The 22185-nt window shown below is 35.4% G+C and overlaps 1 protein-coding gene across 1 annotated transcript in view; it reads left to right on the top strand.

Annotated features, from left to right (window-relative positions):
* LOC108515500 (multidrug resistance-associated protein 1-like) overlaps positions 1-22185 on the top strand; it is a 100200-nt gene that overhangs the window by 34276 nt on the left and 43739 nt on the right. The window contains 8 exon segments of the mRNA XM_017852416.1: positions 1009-1155; positions 3687-3771; positions 3868-3934; positions 4296-4422; positions 8180-8356; positions 11399-11566; positions 12984-13146; positions 18940-19015. Coding sequence (XP_017707905.1) covers positions 1009-1155; positions 3687-3771; positions 3868-3934; positions 4296-4422; positions 8180-8356; positions 11399-11566; positions 12984-13146; positions 18940-19015 — 1010 coding nt within the window.

Here is a 22185-nt window from a genome sequence, read left to right as displayed (position 1 = left end):
ACGCCATTCTCCTGCCTCAGCCTCCCGAGTAGCTGGGACTACAGGCGCCCGCCACCTCGCCCGGCTAGTTTTTTGTATTTTTTTAGTAGAGACGCGGTTTCACCGTGTTAGACAGGATGGTCTCGATCTCCTGACCTCGTGATCCGCCCGCCTCGGCCTCCCAAAGTGCTGGGATTACAGGCTTGAGCCACCGCGCCCGGCCCATTGCCTTTTTTTCAACCTCGCAATAATAAGGCATTATTTTTCTCATTTCACAAGACAAAATGGAAGTCCAGAGTAGTTGGAAATATCCTCAAAGTTACAAAATTAGTATTTAGAGACGAATTGACATGAAGTGACATTACTTTCTTTCTATTACACCATGTAAACATTGGGAATCCCATGCTATTTTAACTAGTGTATAAATTGCCTTGGACTATGAAGCCATGGGCAAAAGCCAAAGGAAAAGCAAGCCACAGGTAACCGGAGCATCAATTTGAATCAAAGTTGCCACTCTATGTTGCTAATTTATTTTTTAAAATTTCAACAAAGGTGAGTATTATGGAAGTGAATGCAATATTTACATTTGGAATACTTTAGTAAAACCATCCAAGATGTATTTGCTTAAGCCAGGACTATATATATGATAGTTAAGTCCATTCTCATGCATGAATGATTTTTTTCTCCCTTTTCTAAATGAAACTTATAAGAACAAATATAAATCTTAAACATGATTTATTCATACATTCCTCAGTTAATATTATGACACAAAGAAAGAATAATTATTATATATATGTCAGAATGTATGCAACTGGAAAATAAGTTTACGTAAAACTTCTGAATTTTAAAGAAAAGATGAACTGGTTTACAATATAAATGGTAATAATAACTGTGGTAGGGGTATAACATCTTAAAAGAAAAACGCTGGAAACAAAATTATTTAGATTTTATTTTCTAATTTTGGGGACTGTAACTAATAATGTTGTTATCGTAGAAATTTGAAGAAAGTAACACATCTCTATTTTTTAGGTGTCCCTGGCAACCTTGTGTGTCTATTTCTTACTGGATGAAGGAAACATTTTAACAGCCACTAAAGTGTTCACATCAATGTCTTTGTTTAATATTTTAAGGATTCCTCTGTTTGAGTTACCAACTGTGATCTCAACTGTGGTCCAGGTACATACAGAATACCTTAAACTGGGAGTTATTCCTTTACAGGAATCTATGGTTTGGGACATTTTATTTCTCTGTCTTTTTAATTTTATTTTATTTCACTTTATGTGGTTGTTTAACACTGCATTCAAAATTAGTTTTCCTGAATTAATGAGTAATAGAGAACATTATAGAATAAAAAGGAATCATGTCTTGCTTGCTTGTGCTTTTTTTCCATCAAAGTGACTTTTAAATACTTCAATATGTTATTTTATTTTCTTGTTAAGTGTTAGGTTTTCTCCTTAGCATTTTTAAAGCTGGTGTTAGCCACTATGTCGTCATAGGATTCATTTCCTGTTTCCAACAGAAAAGTTATAATTAGGTGCTTTGTATGAAACTGAATAGAATGTTTTCCCAGGGTTCAGCAGCATTTCATCTATACTGAATGAATAAGCAGGGAGAAAAGCACATTGATAATATCAGTCAGCTAACAAGCCATGTGTCAGATGTCTGGGTCTGCCTGCTTTTAGTTGTAATCTCCAGTTCCTGGAGGCTGTTTAGATACTAGATACAATGAGTAGATGGATGCTAAAGCCACAGGAAACCCAGAAAAGTTCCTTGATCCTTTTGCCCTGAGATTTATGGTTACATTTTTTGGATATCAGGTTTGGCCATCCTCCATTCAATTATTTTCCTCAAGTCTGGATTCATAAACAAAGTGAATATTTGCTTATTGGAATCATCGTTTAATTTAAGAACTTTACTCTTTAAAAAATATTACTTGAATAAGGAGTAACAAAATTGAATAGTAAAACCCAATTAAGCCATTTTGTTACGTCACATCATTTTCATGTTATTTTCTTAAAATAACCAACAGAGGGCATAGAAGAACCGCTGATGTGATGCTTTTAGCATTTGATTTCATAGCACACTTCTCATAAAGAAAATGTCAATTCTTAGAGTAACAGTTTTGTTCTAGTTTTGCAATTAGAATCTAGCTAAAGGTCCGATATCAAAGCCTTTACCAATTGCTAGCAGTACTGTGCTACCTTCATTTAAGGAGACCATTTTTCCAAAATGGAAAAAAAGAAAAAGCTAGCTGTATGTTCTGATTTGACGCACTTGGTAAACAAAACCACAGCCCAATTACATCTTATGTGTTAATGATACAAGTCCCCTAACACAAAGTAAATAAAAATGTACTAGAAATTTTATGTAAGTCAGTTTTTAGAAAACAATGTAATTTTATTTCTCCTAATGTAGCTAAACATTTTATAGCTATTTTACTACATTACAATTTCCTATTTTACTATAATTGAATATTATTATTGTCAACATTATAGTTTTGTTTATCATCAGTAGCAGAATTCACTCACCAATCTTAAAGTTGCTTTTAAAACCTTATTTTTCTTTATCACAAGGAAACATTACCTCACACCTTATAGGATGGCTATTATCAAAAAGTCAAAGAATAACAAGTGTTGGCAAGGATGTCAAGAGAAGGGAACCCTTCTATACTGTTGGTAGGAACATAAATTGGTACATCCGTTATGGAAAACAGTATGGAAGTTCCTCAAAAAATTCAAACTGGAACTACCATATGAGATAGAAATCCCACTTATGGGAAAATATCCAAGGGAAATAAAATTATTATGTTGAAAAGATATATGCACTACCATGTTCATTACAGCATTATCAGGAGCCAAGATATAGAAACAACCTAAGTGGCTATCGGCAGAAAAATTGATTAAAAAAAAATACAAACAATATAATAGTATTCTACATGGTAGAATATTATACTAAGTGAAGTAAACTAGGCACAGAGAGACAAATACTCTATTATCTCACTTATATGTGAAATCTAAAAAAGTCTAACTTATGGAAGCAGAGTGAAGAAAAGTGCTTATTAGGGCTCAAGGGTGACATTGGGGTGGGGTGGGGGTGAATGAGATGTCCATCAAAGATTACAAACTTCCAGTTATAAGATGAATATGTTCTGGAGACCTAACGTACAGCATGATGACTATGGTTAATGATAGTGTATTGTATACTTGAAAATTGCTAAGAGAGTAGATGGTAGGTATTCATATACACAGGAAAATAAAGGTGTCTACAGAAGGCGATACATAATCTAATTAGCTGGATTGTGGTAATCATTTCAAAATGTGCATGTGTATAAAAATCATGTTGTATACCTTAAATATGTATAATTTTTCTCAATTATACCTCAAAGAAATTGGGAAACAATCAATCTTTCTGTAATTATTAAGAGTTTTACGGCTTTTCTAGAATAATAAATAGGATTTTCATTTCTTTTCTCATACCTTTCAGCATAGATGACATTAGTTTTGATCTTTGATTCTTGAAACTGCCCTTCGTCTTTAGGAATGAATGTATTTATAGCATTAAATCAATTCAAACTATGCTTGATATATTTATCTCAATATCTTTAATCTGAATAAAAATTCTACTCAGGCTGTAAAACATAATAAACATTTTTTAGTTTAAGTTCTACTTGAACCCCAGATAAATTCCATCTGTGCTTATTTTGATAGACAAAGATATCCCTGGGGCGTTTGGAAGACTTTCTCAACACTGAGGAGCTTCTTCCTCAAAATGTTGAAACAAACTATATAGGAGGTCAGCACTTCCTCTTTGCATTCATTACTTATTTGACTTCTGGGTTGAAGGTAATTGATTATAAAATGCATCACTGTATATTTTTTTCTTCCTTAGATCATGCTATTGGGTTTACAGATGCTTCTTTCTCCTGGGATAAAACAGGAATGCCAGTTCTAAAAGAGTAAGTCGTGGTTTGGAGAATTTTTTTTAATGTTAATATTGGGTTCTAAAATGCTCCGTATTTTATTTCTTAGAGGTTTTAATAAGATTAATATACTGAAATTAATAAGACTTTTAACCTCTCACTTCACCTTTCATTCTCATGGTGATCTTGCTGTCCTTTTTTCTATTATTTCTTCTATCTGCAGCACTTTATTGTTCATTTGTTTGCATTTTGGAAGGGTAGGTGTTTGTAGAAAAAGGTGAAAAGCGACGATTTCAGGGATGATGCTAAGTGCTGCCCACAGTGACTTATCTAGGAATAGATTTTTAAAACAACCATAAAAGAATCTCCTATATTGTCTCCCTTTCTTCTCATGCAGCTTGAACATAAAGATCCCAGAAGGAGCTTTAGTGGCTGTTGTGGGGCAAGTTGGGTCTGGAAAATCATCCATGCTTTCTGCCATTCTGGGGGAAATGGAGAAACTTACCGGAGTAGTCCAAAGAAAGGTAAAATAAAAAATACGTTCTTTCAACATCTTCTAATGTAACAAGCTATAGCCAACTTGTCATTAGTGTCAATAAGAATTTATCAAGCTGAATTGAAGATGCAAGCATTTAATGGGCATTTCCAGTTTATAACAAACATTTCAATTTCCATAGAAATTGATTAACTATGGGTGGATTAATAACAGAATTCTGTTCTCTAAATACTTCAGCAAATCATTTATAAATGCTTATGGTAATTGTTTGATATATTAACTGAATTGGAATCAATTATAGAGAAATGAATGTGATTTATATTGTAATTTGATTAGGTTTCTATTTATTATTCAGCCAGATTCCCTAAGTAATTACAGCCATTTCATTTCGAAGAAGTCTTGTAGCCACTCTCGGGTAGGATCTTTGACCAAAAAAAACTTCAGAAAAATAAAGTTATTAATAACTTACATTTAAGATTCAGCATTAGGACCATGAAGAGATCTACTGTTGACTAATTGTTCTATTCTTAAAGGTCAATAAGAATAAGAATTGAACAAGTTCTTAATCAGCTCTCTCTTTTTGAAACAGTAGACTACACAATGAACTTTTCCTTAGATGTAATCAACTCTTAGGTAAAACACTGAGTAGCCCAATCTTTCCTTCTTACCTGTGACAAGATGAGCAAGCTCTACGTATCTGAGATCAGTATCTCTTCACTGTCTTATTTTTTCTTTCCTCTCTGGGAAAAATCAACTCTAACTCCTTTTATTTTTCCTCACATATTTCTTTCTACCTTTATATCTTTCCTGATTCCAGTCCTTTGGTGACTATTTTTTGTTATTCTTTTTTATCTCGGCATGACTGTTACCTAGTCTAGGGCCAAATATGATTCCTGTGACTTTTTCTGATAAGATTGCACTTAATGAACACCACTGTTTTTAAACCTTAAGTATACTATCTTTGTAGCACTATGCTGTTTGTAGCAATTGCAATTAGCCATTTCTCTGCAGTTCAGGATAGCTGTACCTTTTACTTGGGTGTACATTACAAACATAATAAGTGCCATATTAATTTCATTTTTATTTAGTTTTTGCAGCTATTTTCACTAAGCAATTACTGAGCCCATGCTATGTGCCTAGCACTTTCTGCCAGAGAAGTAAACGTGAATAAGATATGCCCCTCTTCTTTCAAAGGTCGTAGTGTAGTGAAGGAAATACCATAATCAGTGATAAAAAGGTCTAAATCAGATATGAAAAATGAATTGAGGCATAAAAAACAACAAATTCTGCTTCAAAGAGTTTGAAAAGAATCCAAAAGAGGTCGCCCTTTATTTTATATTGAAAATAATTAGAAATTAATAAAGATAAAATAATGTCAATTCTAGATTTCACTTAATTCATTAATAATAGTAATAAGCTGAAAAGGCTGGGGTGAGAATTGCATAGGATAATGTGCAAAGACCTAGCCTAGCTCCCCTCTATGAATATGTATGATGATCATCATCTTTATTATGACTATTGAGGCTCTCATATAAGATTTAAGGATTATTTCTAATATCTTTGAATGTTAATTAAGAATGTGTTCATAGCGATGAAAGAAACTGTAATAATGCTATTATTAGTGGTAAAGCAGAGAGGATATTCTTTGTTTATTTTAAATTACTGATGCCCAAGAAAAAATATATTATCTGTTTTTATAACTAGTCATTGGCCTTCAGGAAGCTTTTGGCCTGGATCAATGGCAGGATTTGAAGTATCATATTCTGAATTATTTCCCTAAATATTTTTTATTCAGAATTTATATCATCCTGATTATCTCTATTGAAGTAAAATTAACATTATAGTGGCATTTTCAAAGTGCTTTTGTGTGCACTTTCTATTTTCGGTTTTCAGATGATTACTTTTTTGAGGCATGTTTTAATCCACAATGTTCAAACTCTAAAACTGCCTATTGTCGCTAAACTTTCTCTATAGACTCCCTACTCTTTTCAGTATCAAAAGCTCACACCAGGCACCGTTCATGAAAAGGATTCAATGTTCAGTGTTCTGTGGCAGAAACATCAGAGATTTGGAGACCATTTTTGAATTCACAAAACTTCTATTATAGTTTCATTATTAAGAATGAAACAAAATGTTTTCATTTGTATGTGAAAGGAAATAATAAAAGCAAACATTTACATCTCTATGAAAACTGTAGTTTCTGTTTTCTCATGTTCTTCAGTCTCTTCTCCTTTGTTTTTCATCCTCTGCACTGCTCAACTTGCTTAATACATAGTAAGTATTCAAAATATCGACCACTCACATGCTGATTTAATACGCAATTCAAAGCAAAGTTTAGATTATTCACTTCACAAGGCAATTTGAGAACAATTCCTTTTGTGTTCAAGATCAGGTCAGATCAGAATTTTATTGTTTTTGATCAAAAGCCATTCTGTGTCTTACATATGCAACAAAGAAGAATTACAAGTTAATCTTTGACCTTTAAAGTAGTAGGTAGAAATCAAAAGGCTAATAATGGTTGCACATGTGTGTATATCAGAAAGTGCTTTAAGTGTCTGGTATTGTTATAGAGTGTGGAGTACTTAAAATACTGAATCAGTGTTTGAATTGAGTCCCTGGGGTGGACTGAAAGGTAGGCCACTAGTGCAAATACTGTGGGTTCTTTTTCTAGAAAAGAAGGGTGAGTTGGGAAGATATTTTATGCAGCAGACTGTCATATATTTAAAAATCATTTCAAGGTATAAAATCATAAGACATAAATTTGGGAGCAGTGGTTAATGTATAATACACGGAGATTTGCCACCCAGATCCTCCTACTAGTTAGGACTTCTACAAGTCCCAGCTGTGGGAGTATGAACAGGAAGTCAGCTCCTTCAAGGTTGGCCTGGACTTCAGATAGTGGCCTGTCCCAGGGTCCCACTTTTGCTCAGCCTGACTTGGGACAGCTGTGATGACCAATTCTCTTCCATGGCTCTCCGGAGGATTGGCCAAAGCTTTCTTGGTTCTGCATCACATTGGCATCTGTGGCTTCTCCCTCTGCCTAATCTTCCCTCCTCCTTTCCTTCCACAGGGGTTGATCCCAAACAAACAACTTGGACCCCAAAATCTGATTCAGTGTTACAGACTGAATTGTGTTCCCCCAAAATTCATATGTTGAAGTTCTAACTCCCAGTACCTCAGAATGTGACTGTATTTGGACACAGGGTCTTTAAAGAGCTAGTTAAGTTAAAACAAGCTCATTAAGGTGGGTCCTAATTCAGTATCATTGGTGTCCTTATAAGAGGAATTAGGACACACACACAGGGAGAGAAAGAGGCCATGTGAAACACAAGAAAATTACAATCATCAACAAGCTGAAGAGAGTGGCCTCAGTAGAAATCAACCTTGCTAACACCCGATTTCAGACATCTAGCCTCCAGAATTGTGAGAATAAATTTCCATTGTTTAAGCCACCCAGTCCATGGTATGTTGTTATTGCAACTCTAGCAAACTAACACACTCAGCATCTGCTTCCAGAGAATATCACTTTAGACAGATAACTTAGATAGAAGCTACAGTGAAAGTAAATAAGAAGCACAAAGTAACTCATTTGGAGGAAATTCCAGCAAAACATATAAAATATGGTGCCATGATCTATATAATTATATGTATCTATATTAAATTTTTATTTCTGTTTTAAAGCTAAAGAAGGCAAAACTATGGACTAAATAGGTTCCTTTACTGTGATGCATGCAACTTCTCCTTTTCTCTAGTTAAGAATTTTTTTTAACCTCTTTCTTTTTTAGGGCTCTGTGGCTTATGTTTCTCAGCAGGCCTGGATTCAGAATTGCATTTTGCAAGAAAACATTCTCTTTGGCTCCATCATGAAGAAAGAGTTTTATGAGCAAGTATTGGAAGCCTGTGCTCTCCTTCCAGATTTGGAGCAGTTGCCAAAGGGAGATCAAACTGAGATTGGAGAAAGAGTAAGGAAACTGTAATTTATCACGTAAAGAAATATAATCCCATTCAGCTGTGCTAATAAAATGTTTATGGCCTTTTTATTGAAGTCTTGAAGAGCTATACAACTATAATTTTTAAAAATTATTATGTAATTCCTATATAAGAGATGGCGATATTAAGGACAAGTAATTATTTACAATTGACTGTTTGGAAAAGACTAAAATCAGTCGGAAATTCTGTTGTTAGTATCCACTTAGGGGAATAAAAGCCCATTCATTAGACCATCAAACTTTTGTTTTGGTGGCTGGCACAATGCAGTTCACTTTCTAAAGAGTGACTAATAGTTTTGTTTGTTCCTGTATCTCTGGTGTGCAAAGTCAAGGCTAGAACAGGAGCAAAAGAGCACCAGTCTCCAGCAGTGGCACCCGAGTCCAGGTTCTAAAGAAGCTCTGAAAACAACACTGTTATGAATGTGCCTTCTCCACGTTTGCTCATTCCTGCTTAAGTGGAACTTGGTCCCCAATCATCTCTCTTTGTTCTATTTCACTTTCATTGTGTTAGTAAATAGTCATTACCCTGCTCAGTGTTTTGGATTTAAAAATACATATATATATCATGAGCCGCAGTATGAACCCCGAGAGATTATCTCCAACCCCTGACTAAAATCTGCATTAATTAAACATGAATGCAAAAGTAGCCTCTGCCTGCAATTCATGTGTGCTCTAAAGATGAATAAATAATCCTTACTGAGTGCTTTGAATCTCTGAAAAGAGTGAGCATAACATTGTTAGACATTTTTACACCTGTCCTCATGTTATCTAATAAGCCCATTATAGAAATTAATACAAGAAATATATAACAAAATAGTAGAATGTAGAAATATATAAAATCCAGGATGAGCCAGAATTCACCTTGTAACTAGAATTACTTCATTTATAATCTATAACTTTACAGATGTATTTTCTCAATAGTTTTAAATAGGTTTATTTTTTCCAACCCTTGGATTTCTTCTTGCATCTTCACCATCTCTAAGCAAAATGATTCCATAGCTGAAAGGCAGACATGTGAATTCTTCTTCAAACTTGTTAACACATGTTGAACAAGATGCTGATAAACCCAATCTCTAAAAATATGAAATATCTGATATTTTGTAACTATAAAAAAGCTTAAACAGGGAAACAAATCCAAACTAAGAGGTATAGATTTAATATAGGCATTAAATACTATTGCCATTTATAATGTCTTATTTTTATGATTAAATGTATCCCAATCTGCATTTGAACTTTACACATGCAATCGAATATTTCAAAAGGAAATCTGTTTACAGGTGCTTAAGAGACAATAAAGACAATGACTGTAGACTTTTCACCTACTTGTATTCATCTTCTGGCATTCTTCATTTGACCACATTTATTAATTTTTATATGCCTTTATTCTGCTATGGGGTACACAGTGGTGAGCGAGAGATCTACCACTCTGCCTTCAAGGGATTTGCAGTCTGGTGCACCTCTGCCGATAATATTCATCAGTTGTCTTTATCAATATTTATTAATCACCTAGTGTTAGACACTGGGTGTCGGGAACACAAGGATTAACTAGGTAGGGACTCATAGGCTAGTGAGAGAGACTGAGATAAATATTGCCAATTCTAGCAATGGGATGAATACACAAAGTGCAGCAAGACAGGAAGGGAGGGAATGAATCTCCGCACTTGGGACACCGAATGGAAGTTGCCTTCAGAAGACATTTCAGTGTGAGTAGCCCTTAAGTTAAAACAGAAGGATGTGGTCTCCCAAGCAGAGTGAATAGCCTCTTCCCGGTAGGAAAGACCAGGTTAGTCTGCTTGGCAAACCACAGTCACCTGAAGGCAACACTGGGAGAGTGGTGAAGAGATGAGTTAACGCCAAAATATAAGCATCTTAGATTTAAACGAAAGAATTTGTTGTTTTTGCTGTTGCTCATGAGTGATGAAAAGAGGGAGCTGTGGATATCCAAGGTTTTTGTGCAAGATGATGACATAATTACAGAAAAAGTGATGACAAGGTAGAGGGATGAATTGGAAAGAAGAGTAACTGCATGATAATAGCTAATGTTGATTGTATCCATACTCAGTGTTGAATTTTTCCTAAAATTTTTACTCTAATCTTATTGAATTCTCCCAACAAACATACAACTTAGGTGCTATTATAAGCATACGCACACACACATATTACATTCCTCTATGTGTGTGTATATGAGTGTGTGGGAGGAGGGTGTATAATGCCTATTCCCCTTGCTAAAATGTGACCTCCTCGTGAGACTCTGTTTCACTCATCTTTGAATCCCAAGCACTAGCGTAGTACTCAAAATATAGTCATACCCAGAAGATGTTTGCTGAGTAGGAGAAGGATGAAAAATGCAAAGAGGCAATGGCATTTTATAATTACAGGTCATTGCCTAAGTTATGTGCTGCATTGAGAGCTTTTAAACCAGATCTGTAAACCCTAAATATAAAATAAATAAAGTAAATTGGGCCTGGCTCCATAATTCTTCATACATGGTTGTACATGTCAATTTTAATTCTCACATGGACATGATGAACATTCCCTATTCTTGCTTCTTAGAGTTGCACGTTTGCCAACAAGACTTGTGCTACAGGAGAAAATAGGACATGCTGATTACTTCTTTGGTAATTTAGTTATTATTTGCAATTTCCTATGTGTCATTTTAAAAATAATCACTGATGTCAGTATATGGTTGGCAGCCAAAAGTCTTGTTTAATATTCCACAGGCACGACTTTTCAGAGTTAGAGATTCAGAAATTCTTTTCTCCTTAATTGTTAGCATCCTCTTTTGAGAGTAAGCAGTTAAGAGAAAGTAGATATATCTGCTAATTTGTGCAAGTTAGTAATGCTAGGAAATGGGATGGGGCTAGGCCTAGAAAGTCCTGGATAAAGAAAGGTTGGAGCGTTCATCTTGGGCTGCTATCTATCCATTCTATAAAAGAGCATTTGGATGTAACTGCACGTGCTTTGAGATGTATATGCATTTCCTCTCATCTTGTTTTTCTCCTGCTCCATTTTCAGGGTGTGAATATAAGTGGGGGCCAGCAACATCGAGTAAGCCTGGCTAGAGCTGTCTACAGTGGAGCCGACATCTACCTCCTGGATGACCCCTTGTCTGCTGTTGATGTTCACGTTGGAAAGCAGCTTTTTGAAAAAGTGATAGGGTCCTTGGGCCTTTTGAAAAACAAGGTAGACATAGTTTCATTTATGCTTTCTTGTGGGGCAGGGGATCTGCCTAGCACTGTGCCTAAAATTCCATTTATTTTGTTTATTTGTTTCAGCAAAGTAGTCACATTTCACATGAAAAAATGGGATGCTTAGATTGCAATTTCACAGACAAATTTCCATGTGTAAATGGTAAAGTTTCACTTACAAGTTTACTCTGGTGACAATTTATGTGATTGTTATCTCTTCATCTAATACCATATCCTAAGGGGATTTATGTGCCATAATGAATTGTTGTTAACTCAAGTGATTTTTAAAATGGTATTTTGGTGCACTGCTGTTATTACAAATAGAATTATCTGCCAGGCATGGTGGCTCATGCCTGTAATCCCAGCACTTTGGGAGGCTGAGGCGGGTGGATCACGAGGTCAGGAGTTCAAGACCAGCCTGGCTAAGATAGTGAAGCCCCATCTCTACTAAAAATAGAAAAATTAGCTGGGCATGATGGTGGGCGCCTGTAATCCCAGCTACTTGAGAGGCTGAGGCAGAGAATTGCTTGAACCTGGGAGGGGGAGTTTGCAGTGAGCTGAGATTGTGCCACTGCACTCCAGCCTGGGCAAGAGAGCAAGACTCCATCTCAAAAAAAAAAAAAAATAGAATTATTTTATTGCTTATATAAAGTGTAAAATTTGGTATTATGATCATAGCAATCATAGCGATTCAACTGTTTTTTAAAGGGCCAAGAAGATGAAAATTAGTATTTACAAGTACATGCCATATTTTGCAGTGTAAATTAGTTCATTTATCCCTATTTCACATATAAAGGAGCTCAGGGCTCACAATGACTTGATATAGGTTGCTCAACTTAAGAACAATAGAGATTTTTTAAAGTATGTCTGACTCCAAAATCACATTCATTTCTTTATAATACGTGTTTATGGAATTATTAATATAGAGAACTCTGAAAATATATGTATAAAATTATAAAATATATGTCTCAGTAAAATAAACATCTTTATATATTGACACAAACCCAAGATTAAAATGTCACACTTAATTGTACATATATGTATAAAATAATATGAATGACTTAAAAATAAAGACTGTGAATTACGACTTGGATTAAACACTTTTTTGTAATGGTACCGTATATTTAAAAATAAGCAAGAATGACATATATGAAATTGTTTTGAATTTGCAATTAAATTGATTCATTTCTAATGAATGAAAAAATACCTGAACAGAAGTGTTAAAATCACATTTACAAACTATTTTCTCATCTAGCAGCATGTCATTATTCCTTGTAAGATATATGGATGCTGCCTTAAACTGGCACCTACCAAAAATCGTACTCTAAAATAGTAAAGAAAAAAAAATTACTGCAGCTTTTTTGAAAATGCCATTTTTTGTAACCTCTGAGATAAAACACTTTGTTTTTCAGACTCGTATTTTAGTGACACACAATCTCACACTTCTGCCACAAATGGATCTTATTGCTGTAATGGAAAGTGGCAGAATAGCTCAAATGGGAACATACCAGGAGCTGCTGTCTAAAACTAGAAATCTCACTAATTTGCACCAAGTCATCAGTGAAGAAGAAAAAGGTAAGGACACAATGAAAAATAAACTTAAGATACAGTATACCTACTCATTTTGAAAGTTCATTAATTGAGTAATTTCATACTATAAATTTTCATTCATCCTGCTGAAGTCAGGGGCAGAACACCTTCCTTTCCATAGGAAAGAAGCAAATACAATGAGACACATCAGTTAAAAATCAAACTCATTGATGATTTTTAAGAAAAGTTTTAGGTTCTCTGGGGTCTATTTATTCATTTATGAAATAAGAAATTAGATTACTTATATACTCTAGTCCAAGTATAGAATATAATAACTCTAAACATTATATCTCCTTTTCAATTAAGAACAGGGAACATACATGTGAAATAAATAATAAATATTTTAAACATCTAGGTATAATATAGCACATTGAGGAAGAGAAACAAAAGAAAGAAATTGGGAAAGGCAAAAGGGATCAATGTTTGTTCAAGTTTTAAGAATTAACTATTTATTTAGGTTTATTTATCAATTTTTGTTACTCTAGCCCTAGAATATTAAATTAAGATGTATGGACATTAAAAAAAAAAAAAAAAAAGAAGTGGTTTGATCTTTATCCAATGTGTAAGATGCAAGAATGTTTGCTATCCAGCATTATCCTAACGTTGGGTAATGTACCATCATCTCCTTTCACAGCTGTAGGTTGTTTGTCATGTAGAGACCATCATATTTTTTCCTGTACTTTTCTGGATCATTTTCCTATACCTTTCCAGAGCAGCACAGCAAACTAACTGTAAAACCAGCAAACTCATAATTTCAAGATAAAAAAAGAAATATAGAGCTACGTTTCATTATTTTCTACATGAACTAGTAGTATCCATTAGCTTACCTGACACTTGTCCGGGGTATAAAGTCCTAAAAATGTGAAATTGGTTTATAACAAGATCAGTACAATTTATTATTTTAATGCCGTGAAATCCAAAAACAAAGTCCATTTTGCTGATGTTTCTCTTTGGGACCTAAGCTAACACACATTAGTTTTGTAGTACTGTTTTTTAAATTCCTTGTTTTTCCACCTTTCTCATATTACAAATATTCTATTTGCAAAATTATTTGGTGGATTGTCAGATGTGGCTGGCATCCTTAACAGAAGAAGAACTTCCTCTTTTCTTAATGTCTAGCAACTGTGGAAATGATTCCTTGCCTTCTCAGAAAGGTTAAGTAATAATTTATGCTTCTTGTGTAGAAAAACCATGGAGTCTGTCATTTCTCTATCTCTGTCACTTAGGTAGCCTCATGCTAGGCAAATTACAGGCACTCAGTAGCTGTTTGTTAAAAAGATGAATCTGAAAGTGTATCCCCTCAGGAGTTAACAAGGTGCTATGGAATGCTATGAGCCAGTGTCTTTCTTGTGTGTGTGGCCATTTATTTTAAAGGTCACATGAAATATAGATTGTATGCCTTTAGAAAATATAGTTCCAAAAGTAAGCAATGTGTAAGCTTTAAGCTAAATATTTAATTTGCCATGAAATATAAATTGTGTGTCTTTTGAAACCTGTGGAATTTGCTGTTGTTTAAATACCCAATTTTGGAAATAAAATCCCACCTTTTCTGTATTTGTATAACTTTTTTATGTACAAGTGCCCTCTACTGTAACAGAATAAAAGAAGTAATATTCTTGAATTTGGGCTGATAGATGTTAATAGATCTATTAATAGATGTTACCAACTCACAATCAGAAATTTGCCAGTTAGAAAAATGCAACTTTAACTTCTTTCTAATTACCTCAATATTTCTGTCTTTTCCATGGCAATCAGAAAGGTGGAAAGTAGAGAAAATTTTTATGCCAGAAATAGAATGTGTTATTAAAAATGAATATTCTGGAATTTTGATTTTTTGAATGCTGGATAAAAAATACATAAAGACTTATACTCACAATAAAAACTAGATAGCTAGATCAAGAGAGAATCTGTAAAAGGTTACCTCTATAGAGGATGATTTCCTTAGCCACTGCAGGGAGCAAGACAAAAACGGATCTTGATATCAAACACTACATTAAATAATAGCTTACATCCAGCATGATGTCCCTACATTGCTGCCTCCTAAACCTGGGCCAACCGAACCTCGCCCTGTACTTCATTCTTTAGTCAGTTGCCACTCTAGCCTTCCCTGCATGGCTCTCTGGCTAGGAGTGTCTTCCCCACTTCCCACTTCTTGACCATTCTAGGAACTCAGGTCCCAGAATTCTCTGCTCAAATAATGGAAGCTTGCTCCTGGGACCTGGGCTATCATTCCTCAGGTTTGTTCTTTCATGGACAGACTGCCCTGCGGCTTGCATCATTCTTTGGCCTGAGGATGTTTGCTCTTGCGGGTGGGAGAGTGGGCAGAGTCTGGACATGTCAGCTGAGGTATCTGCAGATGTACAGAACTTCTGAGAGTACAAAGTGGAGCTTGGGAGGGGGAGAAGAGGAGCAAAGGCCTTGGCTGAGACTGACTCATCAAGGACTGCCATGTCCCCCAGAGGAAGTCTCAGGAATCCAGACATTCTCATCTGATTCTTGCCTTCTAGGTGGCTTGGAAGGTGTATTTGTCAGAGAAAGAGATAGAACTTGAGTCTTTTAGTTCTATCAGTGACTTTTAAATAATTGGAAATGCAACATGTGAGCCTTTATTGCACTCTTGTTCTGGTTCCACAGATTTTAGGTACAGGTCTGTCCCTGTGGGGAATTTCTTTCTGTTATTTGCATAAATATCAAGGGAAATTAGATTCTGTTTGAGTACGCTTTTGCTGAGATGTAGGGGAAAGAAATTACCTGGCAGAGAGTAGGATGTAAGAGGTGTGATCACTCTGTGATCTTCCATTTATTTATTATAATTCACCCTTTTGATCTTGAGTCTGTTCAAAATTCCTTTAAAAGGTACACAATTCTTCAGTTTCAAAATTCTAGTTAATTTATGTGTCACTACAATGGGAGGGCGGTAGGCACACCTCATCCACAAAGGATGTTTCCAAGACCCTCAGTGGTTGAATGAAACTTTGGAGAGTTCCTAACTCTGTATATACTATGCTTTTAAAAATTATATATATACTTATGATAAAGTTCAAGTTATAAACTAGGCACAGTAAGAGATTAACAATAATAACTAATAATAAAATAGATCAAGATGCCAACATTACTACTCATGTACTTTGGGGCCATCATGAAGAAAAATAAGAGTTCCTTGAACACAAGCACTTTAATACCATGACAGTGGAGCGGATAACCCAAGCTCTCAAGTGACCAATGCGTGGGGAGCATCCACACAGCATGTATGTGCTAGACAAAGAGATGGTGCACTTCCCAGACAGTACGGAGCAGAATGGTGAAATATTTCATCAGGCCACTCAGAATAGCAAGTAATTTAAAACTTGTGAATTGTTTATTTCTGGAGTTTTTCGTTTAATATTTTTGGACCACGGTCGATCGTGGGTAGCTGAAATCGCAGGAAGCAAAATTAAAGGTAAGAGGGAACTAGTGTATAAGCCAGCACAACATTGTGGAATAAACAGTGGACCTATTGTTAGAAATCCCGGAATCTAGTTCTCTCACTGAATAACCACATCAGTCTTCATCAAACGACTTAATTCTTGTGGTTCTTCCTGTTTGTGAAATACAGTGCTTCAGCTCGCTCTGCTTTTCCTAGTGGCAGACATGGAACTGAACAATGTACATTATTATCTCTCCCCTGCCCCTCCAGCTGCTTATTACTCATTTCTTTTTGTTTCCTATCATTCTTACTCTCATTGCTGAAGTCAATAACAGGTAGCTTAGAAAGTAAATGGTAAAAAGTACTCTTTGCAGCGTAATTTGGGTTTGGATGTATCACATCTCTAAGATTCCATCTAGCTCTAAAAAAATCTAAGAGTCTTGCCTTTTGGAAATGTTATATAAGATAATCAAATCACAGGTGAGAAATGGGTTTATGAAGAAAAGTATAACAAAGCTAAAGATAAATTTTACATATTTACAGATTTAGGTTAGGCTAATTATTGCACAAACTAATTATACTGATGATAGCTGGTACATCATGGATCGTAATGATGTCAATATATTCATAAGTTTTACATTTACTTAATCCTCCTCCAAAACTCCAGAGGCTGCCATGGTCCTCATTTTGGAGATTTCTAAGGTCTCTTCTACAAATTCTATGTTTTCTGTGTTGTTTGATGATGACTGATATGGTTATTCAGTGAGAGAACTAGATTCCAGGATTCCTAACAATAGGTCCACTGTTTATTCCACAATGTTGTGCTGACTTATACACTAGTTCCCCCTTACCTGCAATTTTGCTTCCTGCGGTTTCAGCTACCCACGATCGACCGTGGTCCAAAATATTAAACGAAAACTCCAGAAATAAACAATTCATAAGCAAGACACAGAGATTAGGTGTCTTGCTCAAATTAAGACAGAAGGTAAGTGACAGAATTTGAATCCCATGCTACCGCTGTTTCATGTCAGAGAACAACTAAGCTCTTAAACATTGTATCAAGTGTGTAGGAACAAGTACATTGACTTACTACTGACTTACTGGAAAGAGGAAAGTGGAAAGAGGGAGTGGCTCACTCTCATTTATTGATGCTTGCTTCTTCCCCAATACTTGCTCTCCTCCCTTGCCCTGTCTTAAACAATTCTGGGTTTCAGGCAAGCCACTTACCCTTTCTGAGTTTTATGTTTTTCTCCTGCAAAATATAGTTAAATTTACCTATTCTCTTATCAGCTCATTTGTGAGCTCAATTTATATAATGTATGTAAAAGTAGTTTATAAATTGAAAATAAATACATTTAAATATTATTATTAAAGGCTATAAAGATGAGACTGTGCCTTAGAGGGACAGGCTGAAACATCTTCAAACTGAATTTGCATTCTTTGAGCTATGGAATCCCCATGTTTCATAGAGATGTTTGAGGTCAATCAGTTTCTTCCATTATTGGCTAGATGATTCCTTCTAGAAAAAAGAAAGCATAGAAATCGTAGAAGAGACCTTAGAAATCTCGAAATTCAATACTTTCTGTTTAGAGATGAGAAATCTAAAATTCAAAGAGTTCAAGTATCAGACTATGAATAAAGACAAAAATCTGTCTAGCACTGAGGTATTTATCATCAAATTCACTAGCCCATTTACCATCAAATTCACTAAGGTTATTTGAACCTCAGTAGCTGATAGGTCTTGGTGTATGACCTTGGTTTGTGTTTCCTGCTTAAGAGCTCAGTGCCTCAGTCTTTTTATACCTAAAATAAGGATAATAACTATAGTACCTTTCTCATAGGGGTAGTTTTGAAAATTAAAAGAGATACAAAGCCCTTAGGGCAATGACTGTCACATAGGATGCTATTATCACTGTTAGTGACACTTCCAAGACAATGACAGCTTTGGGGAATTTGCCATTGTGTTTTCTTACTAATCTTCATGAGAATCACATTTGTATAAAGGCTGCATGAAATTATGTGTCTTTGAAAGGCTAGAGTGGTTTTCCTCTTGGGAAATATTTAGCCCTTCTGTGGAAGATCTGAAATAAGTTAGCAGCCCTCTCAGAGGGACACTGAGAGAGTTAGCATCCCTTTCTCTGAGAAAAAAAAAAATTTCTCTGTAGGTTTTCTCATTAAGAAATCTCAGTTTTACTATGATATTACAGAACATTTTAGGACAAGCTGAAATAATGGAGAAAATTCAAGGACTCCCAGATCTAGAACTTAAAAACCTTTCCAATCTGTGTAATCCTCCATTATACTTCTCTCTATTTTGTTTATTGTTGGCTTATAATTGTGGATATAAAAACACTGACTGTCTTTCTCTCCAGCTCATGCTCTAAAGAGAGTCAGTGCAGTCAACTCCAGAACTAGACCAAAAGACAAAATCCTGGAGCAAAAACCTAGGTGAGTATCAGGAAATGCCAGGCTCACTGGGATTATGGACTGATTAATTACTTTTTTATAGCATTTGAACACATCCTATAAAAAAGATCCATACATTATGATGGATATAAAATGTACTTAGTGGTTTCCAATTCTAAACTACAAGTTAGATGGATGTGTCTAAATTTTTAAGTGAGATGGATGAGACTTAGTTTTGGAAACATATGTTCATTAGATTCCTCGCTATTTCTAGCCAAATTCTAGTGGTAGAAATTTAATCTGATTGCCAAAAACATCCCCATCCCATAGCATTCATAGACTCTACAGATGAGAATGTGAAAAATAGGCTTTGGACATAAACATTTCATGATGGATTGGGATGATTATCAAGACAGGATATGTGACCTAGACATACAGACTCAGTATAGGACCTGCAGAATCTGCCTAGAAAATTAAGAGAAAGAAAGAGAGAGGAAAGAGAGGAAAGAGAGAGAGAAAGAAAGAAAGAAAGAAAGAAAGAAAGAAAGAAAGAAAGAAAGAAGAAGAAGAAGAAGAAGAAGAAGAAGAAGAAGAAGAAGAAGAAGAAGAGGAGGAAGAAGAGGAAAGGAAGGAGTAGAAAGGAGGGCAGGAAGGAAGAGGGGAGGGAGACAGAATAAAAAGGGTAAAACTTTGGTCCTGATTGGATTTTGTTATATTATGCTTTATTTTATTTTTTTGTAGGTGACTAAAATGAATAATGATTGAAGCAAATTAATCTAATCAGTTATTTCCCCAATGTTTCTTCCCTCAGTTGCCTAAATAGAAAACTAAAAGATAATAGGAAATAATAGGAATAAACAGCTTATAGGTTGGGTGTGGTGGCTCATGCCTGTAATCCCAGCACTTTGGGAGGCTGACGCAGGTGGATTACCTGAGGTCAGGAATTCAAGACCAGCCTGAACAACATGGTGAAATCCTGTCTCTACTAAAATGCAAAAATTAGCCAGGCATGGTGGCGTGTGCCTGTAATCCAAGCTATTTGGGAGGCTGAGGTAGGAGAATCGCTTGAACCCAGGAGACAGTGAGCCGAGATCATGCCACTGCACTCCAGCCTGGGTGACAGAGTAAGATTCTGTCTCAAAAAAAAAAAAGAGAGAGAGAGATTATAAAATAAGTGCCTAGATCTTGTAATTGCTAAAATTGAGCGTTGTGACAGATGAAAGGGAATCAAGCACTTTAGGATCCAAGAGCTCAGATACTGGCAGTTTTGACCTTGAATGAAAGAATGAGTCTTGAAATATTTTTTTTTAAGAATTGAATATACCTAAGGATGTGTGGATGATGTAGATGTTACAGGTTGGAGATTTGTGTGCATATCAAATTTAGCTGACTCAGTAGGTAAACTAATAATAAATCATTCCTCCTTGATCATAAAGATCTTGGACTGCTTCTCTTTGTCTGTTATCTTAGTGTTTTTATACTGCCTCATGGCTTTAAATGCTTTCCATACACTAATATCTCCAAGTTAATCTCTCTAGTCTGGATCTCTTCTTGAACTCCAGGGTTGAACCGGCAACTGACCCTCTCAGCATCTCCCCTTTAATGTCTAAATGACATCTCCAATTTATATGTCCCACAAAGGATTCTAGATTTTCCTTCACCACACACAAACCTGTCCACATATGATTTTTTTCCACCTTAGCTAATGGCAATGCTATTCCTCCAGTTGCTCAGTTAAAAAATATCTTGCAGTCATCTTGACCTTTCTCACTCTACATCCAATCTATAATCAAATCCCATTGGCTCGATCTTCAAAATATATCCAATAATCCAGAATTCACCCACCACTCATTACCTTCATAGCTGCCCCCTTTGTCTGATCACGATTATTTTTCACTTGCCATTATTTTAACTACCTGCTTACAGGCCTTCCTGCTGCCATCTTACCCCATACAGGCTATTTGCAAGATAGTACACAGAGACTTTCTTTTATAAATGCAAGTCAGAGAATATTGTTTTTCTGCCTAAAACTTTCAAAACATTCACCTCTCATAGAAAAATCTGAGGTCCTTACACTGACTTGTAAAGCCCTATAGGACCTGGACCTGTTTACCATTCTGATCTCAGAACACTAGGAAGTTCACCCTTCATTACTCTGTCCAGCAACGCTGACCGTTTTCTGTTCCTGGGATAGCCAGGAATGCCCCTACCTCAAGGCCTTGCATTTCTGATTCACTGCATGAAGTATACTTTGTTCAGATAACCATATGGCTTGCACATCCACCTTCTTCTGTTGGCGCTTGCTTAAATGTTGGCTCATCAATGAAGACTTGCTTAGCCACCCTATTTCATATCTCAACACTTCCTACTCCTTTCCCAGCTTTACTTTGTCATACGTCTTATTAATTTCCATAAAATTGGGAAATTTACTTGTTAATTTTTTATTTTGTCTTCCTCCTAACTCTGCATTATAAGGTTTTATAAGGGCAGGATTTTTTGTTATTTGTTCCATTGCCATCAGCTAGAACACCAAATGGCACATACATAAGTATTTGTTGAATGGGTGGATAAATAACTAGAGACTGAAAGAACACTGAAAAGTTTTCTGATCCATCATTTCTTTTATTTTTTGGCCACTGAGACTTAATATATTTCATTTAAATGAGTATAATTTTTTAAGAGTCTCCAAGAAAAGATAATCCAGAAGCACTGAAACATACTTTGAAATCCATTTGCTTTGGGGTATACACATCTCTGAATCCTAAAGAGCATATTTGCCCATGTATAGTATCACTATGCACTCAGTAAATAGCTTAAGAAAAGCTTAACATGTAAAAACTAATAAATGCTTTTGCAAACTTAATCATTTCCTTTCTCCTACAGTAAGTCAATTTTCCTTATTTATAAGATCACTGTTAATATAATATCTAAATTGAACCTCTTGAAGTTTCTGTAAACCAATTTTGGGAAATCATTCATTCTTTTCCCCTAAAAAAAAGAATTCCAGTCCCTATAAATATTTGTTTACAAAATTGTTTTTTAAAAAAATTCTAAGTTGCATCAGCTCAAATAAAGAATACAGCAGAGCATGGTGCTGCACACCTATAGTTCCAACTACTCAGAGGCCAAACTGGGAGGATCCATTGAGCTCAGGAGTTTGAAACCAGCCTGGGCAACACAGCAAGACTCTTGTCTCAAAAAAAAAAAAAAAA

This window comes from Rhinopithecus bieti, unplaced genomic scaffold (assembly GCF_001698545.2).
Source record: "Rhinopithecus bieti isolate Rb0 unplaced genomic scaffold, ASM169854v2 scaffold_34373, whole genome shotgun sequence".
Classification (NCBI taxonomy): domain Eukaryota; kingdom Metazoa; phylum Chordata; class Mammalia; order Primates; family Cercopithecidae; genus Rhinopithecus; species Rhinopithecus bieti.
This window is presented reverse-complemented; position numbering and strand designations above follow the sequence as displayed.